The following is a 21,404-nucleotide window of genomic DNA, read 5'->3' as shown; positions in this document are numbered from 1 at the left end:
TCTTGTGCACAGAGTAACCACAAATTTGAATGTTTAATGGATTACAAATTTTCTAAAGGAATGTATACAGACTTTGGCAAAACCACAAAATCTAATGTCCACGAAAACTGGTATCTACGAAAATAAATTAATCCACAGTAGCATAAAACACTTAACAAATATGGTCTAATGAACCATGAAAATGAGGTCAAGATCAGATGGAACCAGCCTGACAAACTTGGACACCATAAAATCATTCCATACACCAAATATAGTGGCCCTATTGCTTAGAATCTGAGAAATAATCCAAACAATAACCAAACATTGTCCAATGAACCATGAAATTGAGGTCATGGTCAGATAAAACTTGCCAGTCTTACATTTACACATTAATCATTCCATTTACTAAATATTGTTATCCTATTTTAATTCTTATCTAGTTTCTATAATACAGACAACCATATAACTTTAACTTTGATCACTGATCCATGAAAAGAGGTGGAGATAAGGTGAACCCAGTCCCTACCAGACGACATGTAGACCTTGCAAGGTTTGGGCTATTCCAGAAAAAAATGTATGGGGGTTGGAAGGCACATTGTATTAGTAATACATGGATGATGGGTATCAGAGCAACTTTTCACACTATAATGCACTATAATTCTCAATAACAATTGTCTGGGTGGCTGGTGCTGACAAAAACTGCCTTCCAACCCCCATACATTTTTTTCTGGAATAGCCCTTACCATAAACCAATTATAATTATTATATGACTTAAAATAACTGTGTTTCACTTGAAAAAAAAATAGTTCAAGCAGTCACTAAACCATGAAAATGAGGTCAAGGACAATGGACATGTTAAAAAAAATCTTCGTGACACAAGGTATCTGTTTACAATTTATGAGGCATCCAGTTTTTCTACCTTCTGATATATAAAGCGTTAAGCAAACAGTTTACATTGAGAAAGCTAGGCAATTTGAACAAAACTTGTCAAATCATTCATAATGTGTATTTTCTGTGAAATCATAAGATTGCAATAATTTAAGGAAAGTTTTCAAATGAGCCATTTTATGATTTAACCCACTCCAAAGTAGATATATGTCCTGGTTTGTCTCTGTTCATCCTTTTGTCTGTGCTTCTCCAAATAATATACTGGTAAAATTTTCCCCAAGGAACTTTATAAATCAGTTCTTGGAATTTGGTATCAAGTTCTATGTGAGTATTTCTACTGCATCATTCATTGGTCAGCAAATTCTAGTTATCAGAGTATTTATTAATATCCATGTAAGAACTTTTTATGGAACTACAGAAAAGGCCTTCTGAATTTTAAATTCACCTTTATGTGAGCATGCTATACCGTGAGATGCATTATTAGATTCATTCTTATTTAAGGTGGTACCTAACACTTTCACTAAAATCAATTTGGCTCGTTAATTTTCATAAAATTTTGAGAAAGTAATAGTATTTACTTTGACCCCTTTGACAAAAATATAAAAATTTGAACCAACCATTATAACAGAAAAAATACACTGGTTATATAGCAGTTTGACAAACACTAATTTTGATCATTGAAAAGCTTAATATTCTCTTAACAACGCAACATAATTAAAACGTTCAGTTGATTTTACAGAGTTATCTCCCTGTAGTGTCAGGTACCACCTTAATCCACCCTAATGTGAGCATGCTAAGTCGTGAGATGCATTATTAGATTCATTCTTATTAACTTCCTTTAACTGAACCCTCAAATACTTTAGAGGTCAAGTTTAGAAATACTAGTAGTCAACAATTTGTGCATAAAAAGTAATTTTGTAATGCTAAACAAATTCAGATAGATTCAAAACACTTGGTTGAGGCAAGAGAGAAGTAAGAGAACATAAACCAACTGGATGGACGTACAGACAGGACAAATGGACATAGGAAAAACTTAAAGCCTCCTCACCTATGATAGGAGCATAAAAAAAAGTTCAGCGAGACAAATGGAGGACCCTGAACAGCCCTGTCCTCATCTAGTTCTCAGATCTATACAGATAAATATAAATTGATATAATTTTAGGCCTACATGTTGAGGCATTTAAGCCAAATTTTTGTGAAGGTTCATGTTGAGGCATTTTAAGCCAAACTTTTGTTTGTGAAGGTTCATATTGAGGCATTTAAAGCTAAGTTTTTGTGAAGTTCATGTTGAGGCATTTTAGGCTAAGTTTTGGTGAAGGTTCATGTTTAGGCATTTTAAGCTAAGTTTTGGTGAAGGTTCATGTTGAGGCATTTTAAGCCAAATTTTTGTTTGTGAAGGTTCACGTTGAGGCATTTTAAGCTTAGTTTTTGCGAAGGTTCATTGAGGCATTTTAAGCTATGTTTTTGTGAAGGTTCATGTTGAGGCATTTTAAGCTAAGTTTTGGTGAAGGTTCATGTTGAGGCATTTTAAGCCAAATTTTTGTTTGTGAAGGTTCATGTTGAGGCATTTTAGGCTTAGTTTTTGTGAAGGTTCATGTTGAGGCATTTTAGGCTAAGTTTTTGTGAAGGTTCATGTTGAGGCATTTTAAGCTAAGTTTTTGTGAACTTTTCTACTCTTTACACAAGTATTGCACATTCCAAACTAACAGACAAATTGAAAGAGTTGGTACATGTATTACTTTGCTTCATAAACTAGAGGCTCTAAGGAGCCTGTGTTGCTCACCTTGGTCTATGTGAATATTAAACAAAGGACGCAGATGGATTCATGACAAAATTGTGTTTTGGTGATGTGTTTGTACATCTTAATTTACTGAACATACTAGCTGCTTACAATTATCTCTATATCTATAATTAACTTGGCCCAGTAGTTTCAGAGAAGATTTTTGTAAAAGATTTGCTAAGATTTACGAAACTAGAGGCTCTAAAGAGCCTGTGTCGCTCACCTTGGTCTTTATGAATATTAAACAAAGGAAGAGGATGTATTCATGACAAAATTGTGTTTTGGTGATGGTGATGTGTTTGTACATCTTACTTTACTAATCATTCTTGCTGCTTAAAATTATCTCTATCTATAATGAACTTGACCCAATAGTTTCAGTGAAAAATGTTAGAAAAAATTTACAAATTTTATGAAAATTGTTAAAAATTGACTATAAAGGACAATAACTCCATAGGGGGTCAATTGACCATTTCAGTCACGTTGACTTATTTGTAAATCTTACTTTGCTGAACATTATTGCTGTTTACAGTTTATCTCTATCTATAATAGTATTCAAGATAATCACCAAATACAGCAAAATTTCCTTAAAACTAACAATTCAGGATCAGCAACCCAACAACGGGTTGTCCAATTCATCCCAAAATTTCAGAGCAGATAAATCTTGACCTGATAAACACCTTTACTCCAGATTTGCTCTAAATGCTTTGGTTTTTATGTTTTAAGCCAAAAACTGCATTTTACCCCTATGTTCTATTTTTAGCGATGGCGGCCATTTTGGTTGGATGGCCGGGTCACCGCACACATTTTTGAAACTACATACCCCAAAGATAGTTGTGGCCAAGTTTGGATTGATTTGGCCAAGCAGTTTCAGAGGAGAAGATTTTTGTAAAAAAATTACTAAAATTTATGAAAAAATGGTTAAAAATTGACTATAAAGGGCAATAACTCCTAAACGGGTCAACTGACCATTGTGGTTATTTTGACTTATTTGTAAATCTTTTTTTGCTGAACATTATTGCTGTGTACAGTTTATCTCTATCTATAATAATATTCAAGATAATAACCAAAAACAGGTAAATTGCGTTAAAAATACTAATTCTGGGGCAGCATCCCAAAACTGGGTTGTCAGATTCATCTGAAAATTAGGACAGGTAGATCTTGACCTGATAAACAATTTTACCCCTGTCAGATTTACTATAAATGCTTTGGTTTTTGAGTTGTAAGCCAAAAACTGCATTTTACCCCAGATTCTATTTTTAGCCATGGCAGCCATATTGATTAGATGGCCGGGTCACCGGACACATTTTTAAAACTACATACCCCAAAGATGGTTGTGGCCAAGTTTGGATTGATTTGGCCAAGTAGTTTCAAAGGAGAAGATTTTTGTAAAAGATAATTAAGATTTACGAAAAATGGTTAAAAATTGACTATAAAGGGCAATAACTCCTAAAAAGGTCAACTGACCATTTCGGTCATGTTGACTTATTTGTAAATCTTACTTTGCTGAACATTATTGCTGTTTACAGTTTATCTCTATCTATAATAATATTCAAGATAATAACCAAAAACAGCAAAATTTCCATAAAATTACTAATTCAGGGGCAGCAACCCAACAACAGGTTATACAATTTATCTGAAAATTTCAGGGCAGATAGATTTTGACCTGTTTAACAATTTTACCACATATCAGGTTTGCTCTAAATGCTTTGGTTTTTGAGTTATAAGCCAAAAACTGCATTTTACCCCTATGTTCTATTTTTAGCCATGGCACCCATTTTGGATGGTTGGCCAGGTCACCGAACACATTTTTTAAACTAGATACCCCAATAATGGTTATGGCCAAGTTTGGTGTAATTTGGTCAAGCAGTTTCAGAGGAGAAGATTTTTGTAAAAGATAACTAAGATTTACGAAAAATTGTTAAAAATTTACTATAAAGGGCAATAACTCATAAAGGGGTCAACTGACCATTGTGGTTATTTTGACTTATTTGTAAATCTTATTTTGCTGAACATTATTGCTGTGTACAGTTTATCTCTATCTATAATAATATTCAAGATAATAACCAAAAACAGCAAAATTTCCATAAAATTACTAATTCAGGGGCAGCAACCCAACAACAGGTAATCCGATTTATCTGAAAATTTCAGGGCAGATAGATTTTGACCTGTTTAACAACTTTACACCTTGTCAGATTTGCTCTAAATGCTTTGATTTTTGAGTTATTAGCCAAAAACTGCATTTTACCCCTATGTTCTATTTTTAGCCCTGGCGGCCATTTTGGATGGTTGGCCAGGTCACCGAACACATTTTTTTAAACTAGATACCCCAATGATAGTTATGGCCAAGTTTGGTGTAATTTGGGCCAGTAGTTTCAGAGGAGAAGATTTTTGTAAAAATTAACGACGCCAGACGACGACGGACGACAGACGACGGACGCCGGACGCCGGACGCCGGACGCCGGACGCCGGACGCCGGACGCCAAGTGCGGGGAAAAGCTCACTTGGCCCTTTGGGCCAGGTGAGCTGAAAATGGTTAAATTTTGACTATAAAGGGCAATAACTTCTTAAGGGTTCAACTGACAATTTCGGTCATGTTTACTTATTTGTAGATATTACTTTGCCAACATTTATTGTTTTTTACAGTTTATCTCTATAGTTAATAATATAAGAGATAATAACCAAAAACAGCAAAATTTCCATAAAATTACCAGTTCAGGGGCAGCAACTCAACAACAGGTTGTCCGATTCATCTGAAAATTTCAGGGCAGATAGATTTTAACCTGATTAACAATTTTACTTCATGTCAGATTTGCTCTAAATTCTTTGGTTTTTTGAGGTATAAGCCAAAAACTACATTTTACCCCTATGTTCTATTTTTAGCCGTGGTGGCCATCTTGGTTGGTTGACCTGGTCATCGGACACATTTTTTTTAAACTATATACCCCAATGATGATTGTGGCCAAGTTTGGTTAAATTTGGCCCAGTAGTTTCAGAGGAGAAGATTTTTGTAAAAGTTAATGATGACGGAAGACGACGAACGCAAAGTGATGGGAAAAGCTCACTTGGCCCTTCGTGCCAGGTGAGCTAAAAAGAATGGTCAACGTAAATACAAGTATCTTGTCTTAGGGAGGGGTAAATTCTACTTTGTAAAGAATCACTCTGATTAAAAATTCTCTGAAACTGATATTATCAAGATGCTTGATTTCTTGATTGACAACATATTTATTACGTTCTGAGGACGTGTCTTTCAACAGACTGTCGGCATTCCAATGGGAACAAACTGTGCCCCTCTACTTGCCGACTTGTTTCTTTGTTATTATGAGGCTGACTTCATGCAAAAAACTTCTTAGGAAGAAAGATAAGAAGTTAGCAATATCCTTTAACTCTACTTTCGCTATATAGATGATGTTCTTTCACTAAACAATTCAAAATTTGGTGACTATGTGGAACGCATCTATCCCATCGAACTATAGATAAAGGATACTACAGATACAGTTAAGTCGGCTTCATATCTTGACTTACATCCCGAAATTGACAATGAGGGTCGGTTGAAAACAAAACTTTACGACAAAAGAGATGATTTCAGCTTTCCAATTGTGAACTTTCGATTTTTTTTAAGTAGCAACATTCCAGCAGCACCTGCATACGGGGTATATATCTCCCAATTGATACGATATTCCCGTGCTTGCATTTCCTATCATGATTTTCTTGATAGAGGGTTGCTGCTCACTAGGAAGCTATATTAAACCAAGAGTTCCAAATGGCGAAGTTGAAATCATCCCTCCGTAAATTTTATGGACGCCATCACGAATTGGTTGACCGTTATGGAATAACCATTTCACAAATGATATCAGATATGTTCCTTACCTCGTAACTACAATCCCTTCCCTTTCATGAATGTGACCTACCGAATTAGACTATATACCGGATTTGTAATCACATAATCAACTCGACGGGTGCCACATGTGGAGCAGGATCTGCTTACCCTTCCGGAGCACCTGAGATCATCCCTAGTTTTTGGTGGGGTTCGTTTTGTTCATTCTTTAGTTTTCTATGTTGTATCATGTGTACTATTGTTTTTCTGTTTGTCTTTTTCATTTTTAGCCATGGCGTTGTCAGTTTGTTTTAGAATTATGAGTTTGACTGTCCCTTTGGTATCTTTCGTCCCTCTTTCATGTTGAGGCATTTTAGGCCAGATTTTTGTGAAGGTTCATGTTGAGGCATTTTAAGCCAAATTTTTGTTTGTGAAGATTCATGTTGAGGCATTTTAAGCTAAGTTTTTGTGAAGGTTCATGTTGAGGCATTTTAAGCTAAGTTTTTGTGAAGGTTCATGTTGAGGCATTTTAAGCTAAGTTTTTGTAAAGCTTCATGTTGAGGCATTTTAAGCTAAGTTTTTGTGAAGGTTCATGTTGAGGCATTTTAAGTTAAGTTTTTGTGACGGTTCATGTTGAAATTTTTGTGAAGGTTCATGTTGAGGAATTTTAAGCTAAGTTTTTGTGAAGGTTCATGTTGAGGCATTTTAAGCTAAGTTTTTGTGAAGCTTCATGTTGAGGCATTTGAAGCTAAGTTTTTGAGAAGGTTCATGTTGAGGGATTTTAAGCTAACTTTTGGTGAAGGTTCATGTTTAGGCATTTTAAGTTAAGTTTTTGTGACGGTTCATGTTGAGGCATTTTAAGCTAAGTTTTGGTGAAGGTTCATGTTAAGGCATTTTAAGCTAAGTTTTTGTGAAGGTTCATGTTGAGGCATTTTAAGCCAAATTTTTGTTTGTGAAGGTTCATGTTGAGGCATTTTAAGCTAAGTTTTGGTGAAGGTTCATGTTAAGGCATTTTAAGCTAAGTTTTTGTGAAGGTTCATGTTGAGGCATTTTAAGCCAAATTTTTGTTTGTGAAGGTTCATGTTGAGGCATTTTAGTCTAAGTTTTTGTGAAGGTTCATGTTGAGGCATTTTAAGCTAAGTTTTTGTGAAGGTTCATGTATAGGCATTTTAGGCTAAGTTTTTGTGAAGATTCATGTTGAGGCATTTTAAGCTAAGTTTTTGTGAAGGTTCATGTTGAGGCATTTTAAGCTAAGTTTTGGTGAAGGTTCATGTTGAGGCATTTTAAGCTAAGTTTTTGTGAAGGTTCATGTTAAGGCATTTTAAGCTAAGTTTTTGTGAAGGTTCATGTTGAGGCATTTTAAGCTAAGTTTTTGTGAAGGTTCTTGTTGAGGCATTTTAAGCTAAGTTTTTGTGAAGGTTCATGTTGAGGCATTTAAGCCAAATTTTTGTTTGTGAAGGTTCATGTTGAGGCATTTTAAGCTAAGTTTTTTGTGGAGCTTCATGTTGAGGCATTTTAAGCTAAGTTTTTGTGAAGGTGCATGTTGAGGCTAAGTTTTTGTGAAGTTTCATGTTGAGGCATTTTAAGCTACGATTTTGTGAAGGTTCATGTTGAGGCATTTTAAGCTAAGTTTTTGTGAAGGTTCATGTTGAAATTTTTGTGAAGGTTCATGTTGAGGCATTTTAAGCTAAGTTTTTGTGAAGGTTCATGTTGAGGCATTTTAAGCTAAGTTTTTGAGAAGGTTCATGTTGAGGCATTTTAAGCTAACTTTTGTTGAAGGTTCATGTTGAGGCATTTTAAGCTAAGTTTTGGTGAAGGTTCATGTTTAGGCATTTTAAGCTAAGTTTTGGTGAAGGTTCATATTGAGGCATTTTAAGCCAAATTTTTGTTTGTGAAGGTTCATGTTGAGGCATTCTAGGCTAAGTTTTTGTAAAGGTTCATGTTGAGGCATTTTAGGCCAAATTTTTGTGAAAGTTCATGTTGAGGCATTTTATGCTAAGTTTTTGTGAAGGTTAATGATGAGGCATTTTAAGCTTAGTTTTTGTGAAGGTTCATGATGAGGCATTTTAAGCTTAGTTTTTGTGAAGGTTCATGTTGAGGCGTTTTAAGCTAAGTTTTTGGTGAAGGTTCATGTTGGACTCATAATTCAGAAATATCAACCAGAGAAGAGAGCACATGCTGAAATGTCTGGCCTTATTCACTAACCATTGGTCAGGTGAACCATGACAGACAAACATGTACACCTTACAACCAATTTATGCATTAAATATACTGGTCGTTGACCTATTGCTTTCAGTATCTAAAAAAACAAAGTTAACCATGAAAACTTAACATTGGCCATTGAACCCATGAAAATGAGGTCAAGGTCAAATAAAACATGCTAGACTGACTTTCCATACACCAAATATAGTTGCCCATTGGCATATAGTATTAGAAAAAAAGACAAACACTCAAAAACTTTTCTTTTGACTACTGACCCATGAAATTGAGGCCAAGGTCAGATGACACCTGCCAGTTGGACATGTACACCTTACAGGCCTTCCATACACCAAATATGGTAGACATATTGCTTAAAGTATCTGAGATGTGGACTACCATATATAAACCTGAATTGGTGATAATTGGATGAATGGTTCAAAAGATACTGCTCTATATTCAGTCTTTCAAAAGGTGCAGTGACCTTCACTAGGCGACCTCAAATTCATTGGTCTTCTTTAACAATGAACATTGCCACTTGGTAAAGATAGCAATAATGGTTCAAAAGTCTTTGTACAGACACCTTAAAGCAAAATATTATATGTATTCCATCTGGCATTGAAAAGATTATAATTCAAGTTAGACATCAGTGCACCTAGGCTGATTAAAATTTAATTTCTCTAGTGTTTTTCATAGGTGTACACAATGCAATAGTATGTAAAGTAGATTATGTAGTATGGTTTTCTTTTTTCATTGTCAAAGCCATATATTTAATGGAGAAAGATAATTTGTTTTTTCGGTGGATATTTGATTCTTTGTATACAATCCTTTAGAAAATGTGTATTTCCTTTATTATTTACATTTTTGGATCACCTATATCCATGAAAATTGGTATCCAAGGAATAATAGAGAACTCAAAGTGTGTTTTGGTGTGATTTTGCAAATCGCAATCAAAAATGTATCATGGATGAGGCTAATACCAATAAATGCTGGTTCATAAATATGTATAGTCTACCAGACAACCTCACTGTCCTGAATAAAGGACATCTCAGGCACAGGAATGGATTGAACTCAAAGACTGTTTATAATGTCAACTCAGACAGAGTATAAAAAGAGAGTATGGACTGTTTAAATGATTAATTGTTAAATTTTGCATGAAAGCATCCCTGACACCTAGCTGTCTTTGCATATTTTTAAAAGTTTTGCACCAAAGGGAAATTTGTGTTTTAACCTTTTGCAACATTTGTCTTCATATTGAAAAACCTGTAGGATTTGTGTTTCTGTAGGTCATTTAATCATTCAATTAGTACAAACATCTTTCTATACATTGCCTCAGTTGATATTGAAAATGAACCAATAGATATATTTGTCACCTTGCATTACATTGAATAAACACTGAATCTTCTGGAATCTGAGATAACAGTTATTTTACCTACTGTGCCTTCCTCATATGACCCCCAGGCTTAAAAACTGAGAAACAAATGTTTTTTTGCCACTCTTTACTGCAAAAGCCTTTTTTTTGCATTATTTTTGAAATCTTCAAAAAATATAACATTGCAACAAAATCAATTAAATCTCGGAAAATTATGGATATCACATTGCTATTTTTTACACATAGTCATTTTCTTCTTTTTTTTCGGATGAATACTCCAATCAAATAACCTGTTATTCACTGATATCTATTCACAATGAACAGCAAATTAACAAATTAAATCAACACAGAATGAATACTAACCAACAAAAAAATTGCACACTTATGCTAAAACACACTTCAGAATGTCACTCTCATGGTTTTATTTACATTTTGAACGAAAAAAAAGATATCAAAATGAAATGAATATAAAAATGCTGGTTATTTCTTACAAGTGTGCTTTTTCTATGAACAATCAGATATGAGGTAAGTTAGTTTGACAAAATCAATCTGACCAATTTTAATGCATTTTATTTTGGTTTTAAAGCCATCGTTTTCACCAGCATTCATATATACTGTTATATTTCTGTATATCATTAAGCTAGTTATTCTATATTTTCTATTTTTAAAAATCCACAAATTAAATATTTATCCCTTTTAACCATACATCTTACTACTAAATCAACTGAATTATTATTTTTTTTCAAATAAAAAAATAAGCAAGGACAAAACAACTGCCCTATTTCATCAAATAATTGATGATTTTCATTTATGGCCAACTAATTAATAATCAATTAAGCTGTGACAGGCAAGAGTTTCTTAGTGCAATATTCAAAATTATTAAACTGTGCATTTAAATACCTAAAAATAAACATACTAGTGAATACAGGATTGTCTTGGAATAACTGCATTATACTTGCAATACAATCACATCAAAACATTCATTGGTTAAACATTCAAACTGCTATCAAATTTTGATGTCAATTCTTTTACTGTTAAACAATCAAATTAGATTAAATCATAACAAACATTATAATAAAATAACTACTGGTATTTTTCATTTTAAATTGAGCTATAATCCAAACACAAGATATTAAAATTATTTCACGTCTGCATATGATGTCAAATAATAACCGTCCCTTGACAAGGTCTGTGTGCCAAATGTCCAAATCATAATGTTGCTTTAAAATTTCAAAAATAAATAAAACAGTGTTGAATGTTTTGCCCTTTCAAGTCTCATTCACACACGTCAATCACAACTGATTTTGATCTTTTCTTCCTCTAAATTGCATCGTCCCATACAAAATAAATAAAGCAATTTTACAACATCGTCCAAATTCATTTGAACAGAATTTGTTTTGTCAGCATACAAAAAGATTTCAAATCAGTCTGAACTATTTAAACAACAAAAAATCTTTTAACTGTGGCAGCTATGTGGAATTACACTTTTTAAATATATTTTTATTAAAACAAAAAAATAAACAAGAAAATTATTTAGAAATACAATCTAAAATATAACATGTTATATTTGAATGTTGATACAACACATCTGTAAATCAAGAAGTTTAGTACATACAAATTGTTTACACATGTAAAAGTATATCATTATATAAGAAACATAACAGCTTTATCAGTATAAAGCTAAAAAGAGTGTTGCCAACAAAATATAACAGTTGTGATACATCTATAAGCTGTGGCAATTCGGATAAATGTACAGAACAAAAAGCTCTAGGTCAATACTGATTTATATATTACACATATCAACAAATATAAATTTGTCGATACAACTTCACAAGCCTTCAAAACTTTTTTTTCAAATTGTGCAACTTTTTGCAACTGTTTATGTTTGGCAAGTTTCCCTTGTTTTCCTAATAATTAACTTGTTTACATTTGACAGCTGTCGCAGATGGTCACTATTAAAATATGTGTCCAACTGACTTCAAAATTGGACTTTACAAATGAAAAGTTGTACAATATGCAGGAAATGTTTAAGTTTAAATGTTATGTACTACTTAAGATTACACATACCAGCATAACTTTAAAACCAGAGTTTGCTGAATCATGGTGAAAATGAAAACTCATCAACAAAGAATGCAAAAAGTTCATCATTCAAGAAAGCAAACTATTTACAAATTTATTATTTTTGGCGATTTTTTTGGGGAAAAATCCTGAATTAATAATCAAACAGTATCGGGAGTAATTTCAGAAAAAGCCTCAATAGAAGCAATATTCAGGACAACAAAAATCTGATATGTGCATCTGGAATTTCAAGAGTACATCTTTTATATATTTTGTTTAGTATTAGATATATATTTTAATTGTAGCACTTTGAATTTTGTCTTAAATACACAAATAAAAAAAACTATCAGAAAAAACATTAAAAATATTTGAATCTTTAAAAAATGCAAAATACAGACTTTGAATTAAAAACTACAATGTGTATTGAAATCAAGAGAGTATTAAAATGGTTGTTCTGACATGGTTAGGAAACAGTTAACATCAAAATAACAAAATTTTTTTTTTTGTACCATTCAAAATGTTACTTAAACCATAATCAATTGAACTGAAAGTAAGGATGAGATGTGTTTTTAAAGGCCTTATATGGCCTTAGTATTTACGGGTATTTGAAGTTTTAATTTATGATTTACATTTATCTCAATTTTGAGAGTTAAGGTAATATAAAATCAAAAAGAATGAATGTTGTAATGTATGGCATTATTTGTGTTTATTGTCTTTGATACTTAATATCAGAATATAATTTTTTTAATTCATGACAAGATCAAAAATTATTTAAATAAATTGTTTGGATAAATCAATACAAAAATTACTGGTATGAAATAAGTCTATAAACTGTATGTTAATGCTGACAAAGTAATCATTTATTATACAAATTAACAAAATGAAGACAAACATAGTATAATGTGAAAAACTAGAGAAAGATAAAGTCAATCTTCCTTCTTGCATATATTCTAATTAATCAATTTTTAAACATTTCCAGGAATCACAATTACAGGCACATCTGAGTGTGACACTTTCCATATATCTTTTTGTAAGAATTACTGTTAGATATCATTTAATAGCCTACAATACAAAACCTTCCATCACACAAGTCAAATTTACTTTTATTTTTTTAAGAGCTTATTCTGATCCTTGATGAAACAAACAGTAATTATGACTAGAATAACATGTTCCTTTTCTGTTAGTCTACTTCTTTATTTCAACCTTTAAAATTGACAAACACTATTCCCTTTTTCAAATCATTGAAGATGTCAGCATTTTTTTTGTAACTTTTTTCAAATCATTGAAGATGTCAGCATTTTTCTTGTAACTATCAACAGATACATTATGCATTCACTGTTAAAGTAATTCTATCACAATAAAAAGCCTTAATTTGTTTAATCTATCCTTCTGTTTGAGTGCTGACAATTCAAAATATCAATATAAAGAAAATTCATTTTTTGGTTTTACTAATTTAACTTGCCATTGTTAATTAAAGCTGCATGATTAAACCCTGTCAGGACCTGTTTTGGGGATTTTTTTGTTTGTTACTGCATTATGCAATTTCGGTTTGAATTTGCATCTTTATTGAAGCACCTGTCTAAATACCTAAATAGTCTTATTCTATTGGTTGCTGCATTTTCAATTGAGATGGTGGATTAAATTTTTTGTGGGATTTCTATTTTTTTTTTATGTACAACTAAACTACAATACCCTCATCCAGCTTCAAGTCTTCGGAATTTGGTTTAGGACATAAGCATGACACAAAAATGACATGTGATATTGTTCTTTGGCGTGCATTTTATTTCTTAGTTAGGAATACCACATGCAGATGTTTATCAGAACTTTTTTAATAATGAAATGGTTTCTACAATTGTATCAAACCTGAAGCAAGACAGACCTCATGAAACAAAATATTTTTACGTACAAGCCTAAAAGAAATGAAAAGAAAAGTACTTTAATCTGGATTGAACGACATGGCATAAGCTGACCAACTTATGAGGTCTTCCCCAATTTTCCTAATGCCCACAAATCTACAAATGCACGACCCTATACACTAAATAATAATGATGTAATATTGTTCTTGTTGGAGAAGTGAATTATTTTTCTGCATTGTGCTTATGAGTATATTTCAACACCTAAACTTACTGATTATAACAAATATGGCATACAACAATACAATTATTACTTTAAAAGTTCAAAATTGAACTATTTGATCCCAATTAAACCATACAGATCTCTCTTTTACTGAAGGTCATGATAAATTTCTTCTTACCAATTTTCTCAAGTTACTAATTAAAAACTTTCAATACAAACATCTTATATACAAGTATTATATCATGACTTTTTTACAGATGCAAAAAAGCAGCTCAATAATCCATTCTAAAAATATTTTATTAATAACAATCATTTTATCTCTCAAATAAATCATTTTTTCTAACATTTTATACGGGAAAAAAATAATTTTATCATGACCTTCATACTCTGTAAATTTCAGGGGAATCTGTATGAAGAATGTACAGGAATATTTACATAGTTTTATAACAAAGATACAATTTACTTTTTCTCTATAATTGAAAGACATTTGGCAAATGACAGTATTAATTTGAGGAAGTGTTAGGTGGAAGGTTCGTCTGTAGCACTGATGATGATATATTAGCACTAGTTGGAAAACCTGTCCCAGTAAGGGGGAGTTGTGAGACAGCTGCATGTTGGAAAGTTTGTTCTGGCAGACCCACACCTCTCTGTATATTACTACCAGCTGGTTGGTGTTGTGTGGGTGGTAAACTTTGAAACTGTTGTTGCTGCTGTTGATCTGTACTTCCATATCCCCACATTGGTGTATTTGGGTATGGGATATTTGGATAAAACATACTTGGCATATTAGGCACTTGCATTGGTGGAGGGAACCCAAACTGCTGATACATTCCAGGAAATTGCGAGTACATTGGTGGCTGGTTTGTCATCACAGGTTGAGAAAAAGTAATTTGTTGCTTTGGCTGTGTAGTATTTACAGTGTGCGTTAGATCCATGCTTGACTTTCGACTACCCTGACTCCTAAGAGATGATGTTTCATCTGCATCAGCGCCTTCACTTTTTGAAATTTTGTTCTCCGGTATCACTTCTTGGGGAAGAGAACTTTGTCCATCAGTTTGTTTCGGCAGCTGATTTAAATGTTGTGGATCATCCTTACTTGTTTCCACTTTTTCTAATAATTGTTTAGGATCATCTTTATTTATTTCTCCTTTATCATTTTTATCATCTTTGACATTTTTGTTTTCCTCATTTTTAATTTTTGATGTCGTTTGTTTTTTGAGTTCATTTGATGACTCTTCATTTTCTGATTGCACTTCAACACTTTCTTTAGAAGAAGTGTGATTACCTTCACTCAGCGATCTCGTTCTTGATGATTCCTTAAGCATCAATAAATCATTAGGAGAAGCAGACTTCGTAGATACACAAGGTGAAAGTGTCATTAATTGTGGACTAAGCATAGAATTAAAGTTTCTAGACACAATACTGTTTGGTATGGGTGGTGCAATGGGAGGTACTGGATATCCTTTTTGTCTACAAAAGTCTCTGTATTCTTGTTGATGTTTCATGTTCATTTCATTTGTCTCTGTTCTTTGCCTGAAAAAGTGAAAAAAATATATCATTTATTGCTATCATAAACCTAAATAACCACCCCAAGTCCTGGGAAGCAATTTCCATGTTTTTTAATTGGACTAACATCCCAAACCCACATAAGTCATCGAAAAGGCCTTTAGATGGCAGATGTATCGCATCCTTGTCCTTTAGTCTTTGGTAGATAGTTTTCTCATTGGCAATCATACCACATGATCATGGTGATACTATACTGTGAATTAATTTATTTTCGTATGTTCCCATTTTTCGTGGATTGAGGAAACTTGCATGTTCGTGGATATTTCATTTTGTGGTTTTGCCCCAATCTGCATATTGCCTTGTAGAAAATTTGTAATTCATTGAATACTTAATTGCATGGTTCACCTGTACCAATGAAATCCATGAAAATCAGTATTCGAAGAATAATATTGAATCCACAGTATTCATATTTGTCAATGATGAATATATGTTTATTTACTGAACACCAGCTAGAACGTCTAATTGATTGATTTGTGTTTAAGGCCACTTTCAGCACTATTGTGCTATTTTATGGCAGTCAGTTTTTATTGATTAAGGAAGCTTGATTAACTTCTGATAAAATGTATATATAACTTAGTAAAGATCTCTATGTGATACAGTCCTCAGGCTTCTGCCTATGTTATTCTTATGAATTGTCAATTGAACAGGAGTAAAACTCTAATTTGTACCTCGGTACATAAAAATGGAACTATAGGGTACTTGTTTCCAAAATACTTGTTAATAAAAAAAACAATACAATACAAACCTATAAATTAGGTCCTTGTACTCTTGGTCAGAATACATTTTTTGAAATACATCTGTTGAATAGAGTTTGGCTTCTCCAGAGTCAACCTCATCCTTACTTGTTGACTTTGTCTTCTTTTTTTCCAATTGTTTTCTCTGTTAACAGAAACAGTTATTTAAGTATGTAGTAATGAAGATTTAATCATATATAGATAACTATAATATTAAAGAAATGTTAAATTAGTTGCACAAGGATTAATAACTAGTTATCCCAAACTACTGATAGTAATGTTTTGTTTTGTATTAATAAAATGTAAAATCTGAAACTGTACAATGTTACTAGACATTGCTAGACAATAAAACTGTAAGGACTGGGCTTACCTCTTAAAAGTTGTTGTCAGATAAAATAAACTTAATGACATTCAAATTGTTTAATAATCAAAATGATCAAAGGTAATGATAATGGTTATGTAATTTGTAAATGAATGATTACCAGCACATGCTTGCAGACAAGATACATGTATAACTTACCTGTATTAGTCTCAAGTATTGATTTTATAACCATTACAGTAAGCATGAACATTTATACATTGGGGAAAGCAGTGACAGCTAGCAGCCTTTTTTTAATTGCAAATCATAACTTATGTCATTTTTTGTTGGAATTCTAGGCTACAATGTTTTTCAATGTGATTTTTTCTTTTATTAAAAAGTGTTTTCTACATTTTTCTTTCCATCAAAATTTCTAATTTTTACAGGGAATAATACTGTGCATACTATGATGATACAAATTTTGAACATTAGCTGAACCAATCTAGACCTAATTGTACAGCATAGAATTGCCAACCATAGAATTAACAATTTACAATAGTGCAACCATCAACTATCAATGTGTTCCTATTTATATATTCTAAGCAACAGGATTATTAATGGACACCTTTAACACCTGATTATAATAGCTACAGGTTAACTATCATGACTATACCACTTATAAATATAAAAATAGTAAATTATAATTCTTTACTGTTTGTTAGTAGAAAATCCTCAAAAGCAAAAAGCAATTACCATAAAATATAATTTACCTCAGAGTTTTGAGAAGGATCCAGTATCAACAATGTTGGTGAACATGGTGAAAGTTGATTTGTAAAATCATTTTGGACATCAGGACAGTCATTTTTGTCGGAATGATTATTGTGCAGCAGAGTTAATTGTAAAAGCTTATTGTGTGTTGTAGAGCTATCATTATCCATGCAATTGTCTCCCATCAAAGATCCTAGTCTACATTCAGGACATGGATCAACAGAATCGCCAAAACTACCCATGGACTTTACTCTCCTTCTCTTAGTTATATCAATTTTGGGATCTCTGATGAAAGACAAAGGCATGGCAACGCTAGTTTTGCGTGGAGGATGGTTAGATTTAGGAAGTTTACTTACTATACTAGATACATAGGAATTAGATACACTTTTACTGGTAGCTGTGTTAGCATTAGAAGCCCCACCACCTTCAGACACAGGCAAGGAGGGAGATAAGCTGTCAGTCGTCACTGTTCCCTTATCTTCATCAATTTTCGTCACTAGAAAACGACTCATCCTACGACCAACACTTTCTGATTTTTTCTTATTATTTTCATTTTCCGAATCTTCTATATTATCATCTTTTTCTTCAGATTTTGAGACCTCTGTGACAATATCATCTAAAGTTTTCTTGACAATTTCTCTGCAGTCGGTTTGTTTATCAGATTCCAGAAGTGTATCAGATGAATCGGATGTTTCAACTGGCGGATCCGGCAGTTTATCTTCTTTTACAACACTGACAGCAAATCTAGATCCAGACTTTTGAACATCTGCTTCTTCAGTTGTCTGTGAACTAGTTTCTGTACTACTACTACTAGCATTAGCACCACTTATATCAGTTGGATTTGTGTGAACATCTTTAAACGTATCTACTGTCTGACCCTCTGAAGAAGCACCATGCACTGGTGTGCCATCTTTCATATCAGTTTTTTGTGTACTAGCTACATGAAGTTTATTCAATTCTTGTTCTAAATGTTTAATTGATAGTTCCTTTTTAACTGGACCATGCGTAGGCCCTGATATAGAAGACTGTGTTGAATAACTTTCACTTTGTCCATCTTGATCACATCTCCTACCAACTGATGGTGAGGCAGGATAAGATCCTCCAATGGAATTAAAATCTGAAAGTACATTCTGAACCTGTTGTGGATATTGACTAGTAATATTTTGTGATCCTCCTTGAGGAAAATAAGGCATTTGTTGCCCTTGCATCCCCCAGTTTGGGTTGGGGGGATACATCATTTGAGGTGGCATAAACTGTGACGGATGTTGTTGTTGATGACCTGGCTGTGCTGGTTGTTGCTGTTGATTCGGCTGTGTTTGTTGCTGTTGTTGTTGAGCTTGTTGCTGTTGCATCATCATTGATGCATACATCATTTGTTGATATCCAATGCCCATCATCTGCATGACCATAGGGTCTGTTGGGTAGTGAAACATCATCTGATACTGTGGTGTTGGCTGTTGTAAATACATTTGCTGATTACCTTGACCTTGAGCTAGATTTGACATACTTCCAGAAAATGACTGATTCAGTGGCAATTGTAACGGTTCAACAGGTTGTGTAAGATTATGTGATGTCTGTGTTTGTATTGTTGGTGGTGGATTAGACATTTGAGGAGTAACACTCCCATCATGTCCGTGATGACTGACTGTCTGAGTATTTCTGGGAAAAGATTGTCCATCCTTTAAAGGCAAAGTTTTCTGACTAGTATCTTGTGTCTGAACAATACTGGAAGAATGCTGAGAATCAGGAAGTGTCGAGGGCTGATTTTCAATGTTGGGTGTTGGTGTAGCACCTGACCCTTGCTGTGAAGATGGTTGAACTCCATCTTGTGGGACCAATGAATTTGACACATTAGCCCCTGCCACAGATTGTTTCTGAGTCAATTGAGTTAATTTTTCTTGTAAATCATTTAAATCTACAGGCACCTTTTTCCCTTTAAGAGCTTTTTCTGTGTCATAATTTGATGATGCATCAGAATCAACTGCCATACTCGGTTGTGCTATCGTAGAACTAGATGTATGGGTGTTTTCTGGTGAAATATAATTATCAGAACTTGCTACATGTTCTTCCGATTCATCTTCTGTAATTTTAGACTCATGAATGGTAGCTTCAGTTACACAACTGACTATAAAACTCTTCTTTTTAGTTGCAACTACTCTAGACTCTTGTTTCTCTTTTTCTCCTGCAGCGCTTGCTGTGTCACTGATAACATGGACTCCTAGGTCAGATCTGTTATCATCTGAACCTTGACCACTATCTCCATCAAGTTCAAAGTGGAGTCGCTAAAAAAAAGGAAAATAAACATACAATTTTACATGTATCAATAAGAGATTTATATCTAAATTTACCAGCAGCCTAATGACAAAAGTAAGTTTTCTAGAAATTAACTTACAAACTTGGCACTTTTTATTAGTTGATTTTGTGCTTAGGACAATTTGACAATCTGATCAGTCAATCCCTTTTTAACCGATTCTTTTCATGTTTGCTTTAACACCACTGTTCAGGTAAGAGAAAGGTAACATGCTTTAACCTGTAACATTATTTAAGCATCTGTTGAAAGCCAGGAGACTGTAGACTTATGGTTCTCTTTGGATGACTCCATTATCATTTATCATTATTAGTTGACATCAGGCCAATAACTTTCTCTAGTATAATGTTTCATATTTAGTTATCAGTAGCCTTTAAAAGCTTACCACACAGTATGGGCTTTGCTCATTGTTGAAGTTATATCATGTTTATAGTGACCTGTAGTTGTTCACACCCTTGTCCTCTGACCTTTTGTTTATTGGTTTCCTGATTAGCAATCATAACACATTTTCATTTTTTTTTTAAATACTCATCAAGGACAAATTAGATAAGAATGTAAAAATATAGAATATTAATGCTGAAAAAACAACAATTGTTACATTATCACTAAAAAAACAATCATTAAAAACTAAATAACACAACTTCATCAGTAAAATAGTTCAACAGTTCATGCATCATAAGTTTATATATTTAATGCATGCCTGATAATACACTAAAAGACAATATGTAGCCAAATATATATTCAAGCAAAAAGTAGCCTTTATTGTAGCTCTGTCTAATAAACTTGTTGTGAAGCAAATTGTATGTAATAACGTAAAATGGTGTATAATAATGGACTTTGCAGTAAAACAGAAGTGTATGAATAACAGTAAAGAAATGTTTATATCAATAATATTAATTTAAAACGTTAGACATGTTTATATTATATAGAGGATTCATTATTTATTTTTATTTATTTTTATTTTTATTTTTTTTTGGGGGGGGGGGGTAATTTTAGCGGAAACTTCATTTCATGGTTTTTGAAAAAGTTTCCACACAAAGCCTATAGGAAATAATAATTTGTAGATCATTTGGATTCATTGTTAGTCTTAACCAATCAAATCCACAAAATTTGGTTGTTAACAAATAATAATGAATCCATAGTACATTATAAGAATTCTGTTTTATGAAAATTAAAAGTTGCTTTGTGTATATATTTTATATTTAACTTCAAAGAATTTACACAATTCAGACATTTGGAATAATTTTAATGGAAATCTGGTTAAGATCACTAATAACTGTCCCTGTATTAACACATGAGATTATAATGATAAGTTCAGACAATTTACTTCATTATTGAACATTTAAAAAAATATTACCAGAATAAGTTACATGTTTTAAATAACAAGTGTTATTGTTGAAGCTATCAGAAAATCATGTCAAAATCTCAGTCTTATTAATTCTGCTGCCACCTTGCCTATTTACCTCAAGATGCATTATCCAACAAAACATGGTAAAGAGATGATTTCTGATATTATCTAGAAATGAAACTTTTAAAAAAAAATCAGTCTAATCAAATCACAAAAATT

The 21,404-nt window shown here is 32.8% G+C and overlaps 1 protein-coding gene across 3 annotated transcripts in view; it reads right to left on the bottom strand.

Annotated features, from left to right (window-relative positions):
- Positions 1 to 10,579: 10,579 nt before the first annotated feature.
- The window catches only part of LOC134717170 (uncharacterized), a 29,116-nt gene continuing 18,291 nt past the window's right edge, over positions 10,580 to 21,404 (bottom strand). For all 3 annotated transcript variants that reach the window (XM_063579964.1, XM_063579965.1, XM_063579966.1), the window contains 3 exons: positions 17,886 to 19,811; positions 16,475 to 16,608; positions 10,580 to 15,696 (listed from right to left, as the gene is read on the bottom strand). In XM_063579964.1, coding sequence (XP_063436034.1) covers positions 14,667 to 15,696; positions 16,475 to 16,608; positions 17,886 to 19,811 — 3,090 coding nt within the window. In that variant the 3' untranslated portion in view covers positions 10,580 to 14,666. The remainder of the gene's footprint in view (positions 15,697 to 16,474; positions 16,609 to 17,885; positions 19,812 to 21,404) is intronic.

This window comes from Mytilus trossulus, chromosome 1 (genome assembly GCF_036588685.1).
Source record: "Mytilus trossulus isolate FHL-02 chromosome 1, PNRI_Mtr1.1.1.hap1, whole genome shotgun sequence".
NCBI classification, from domain to species: domain Eukaryota; kingdom Metazoa; phylum Mollusca; class Bivalvia; order Mytilida; family Mytilidae; genus Mytilus; species Mytilus trossulus.
Note: the sequence above shows the minus strand (reverse complement) of the source record. Positions and strands in the feature narration are given on the sequence as shown.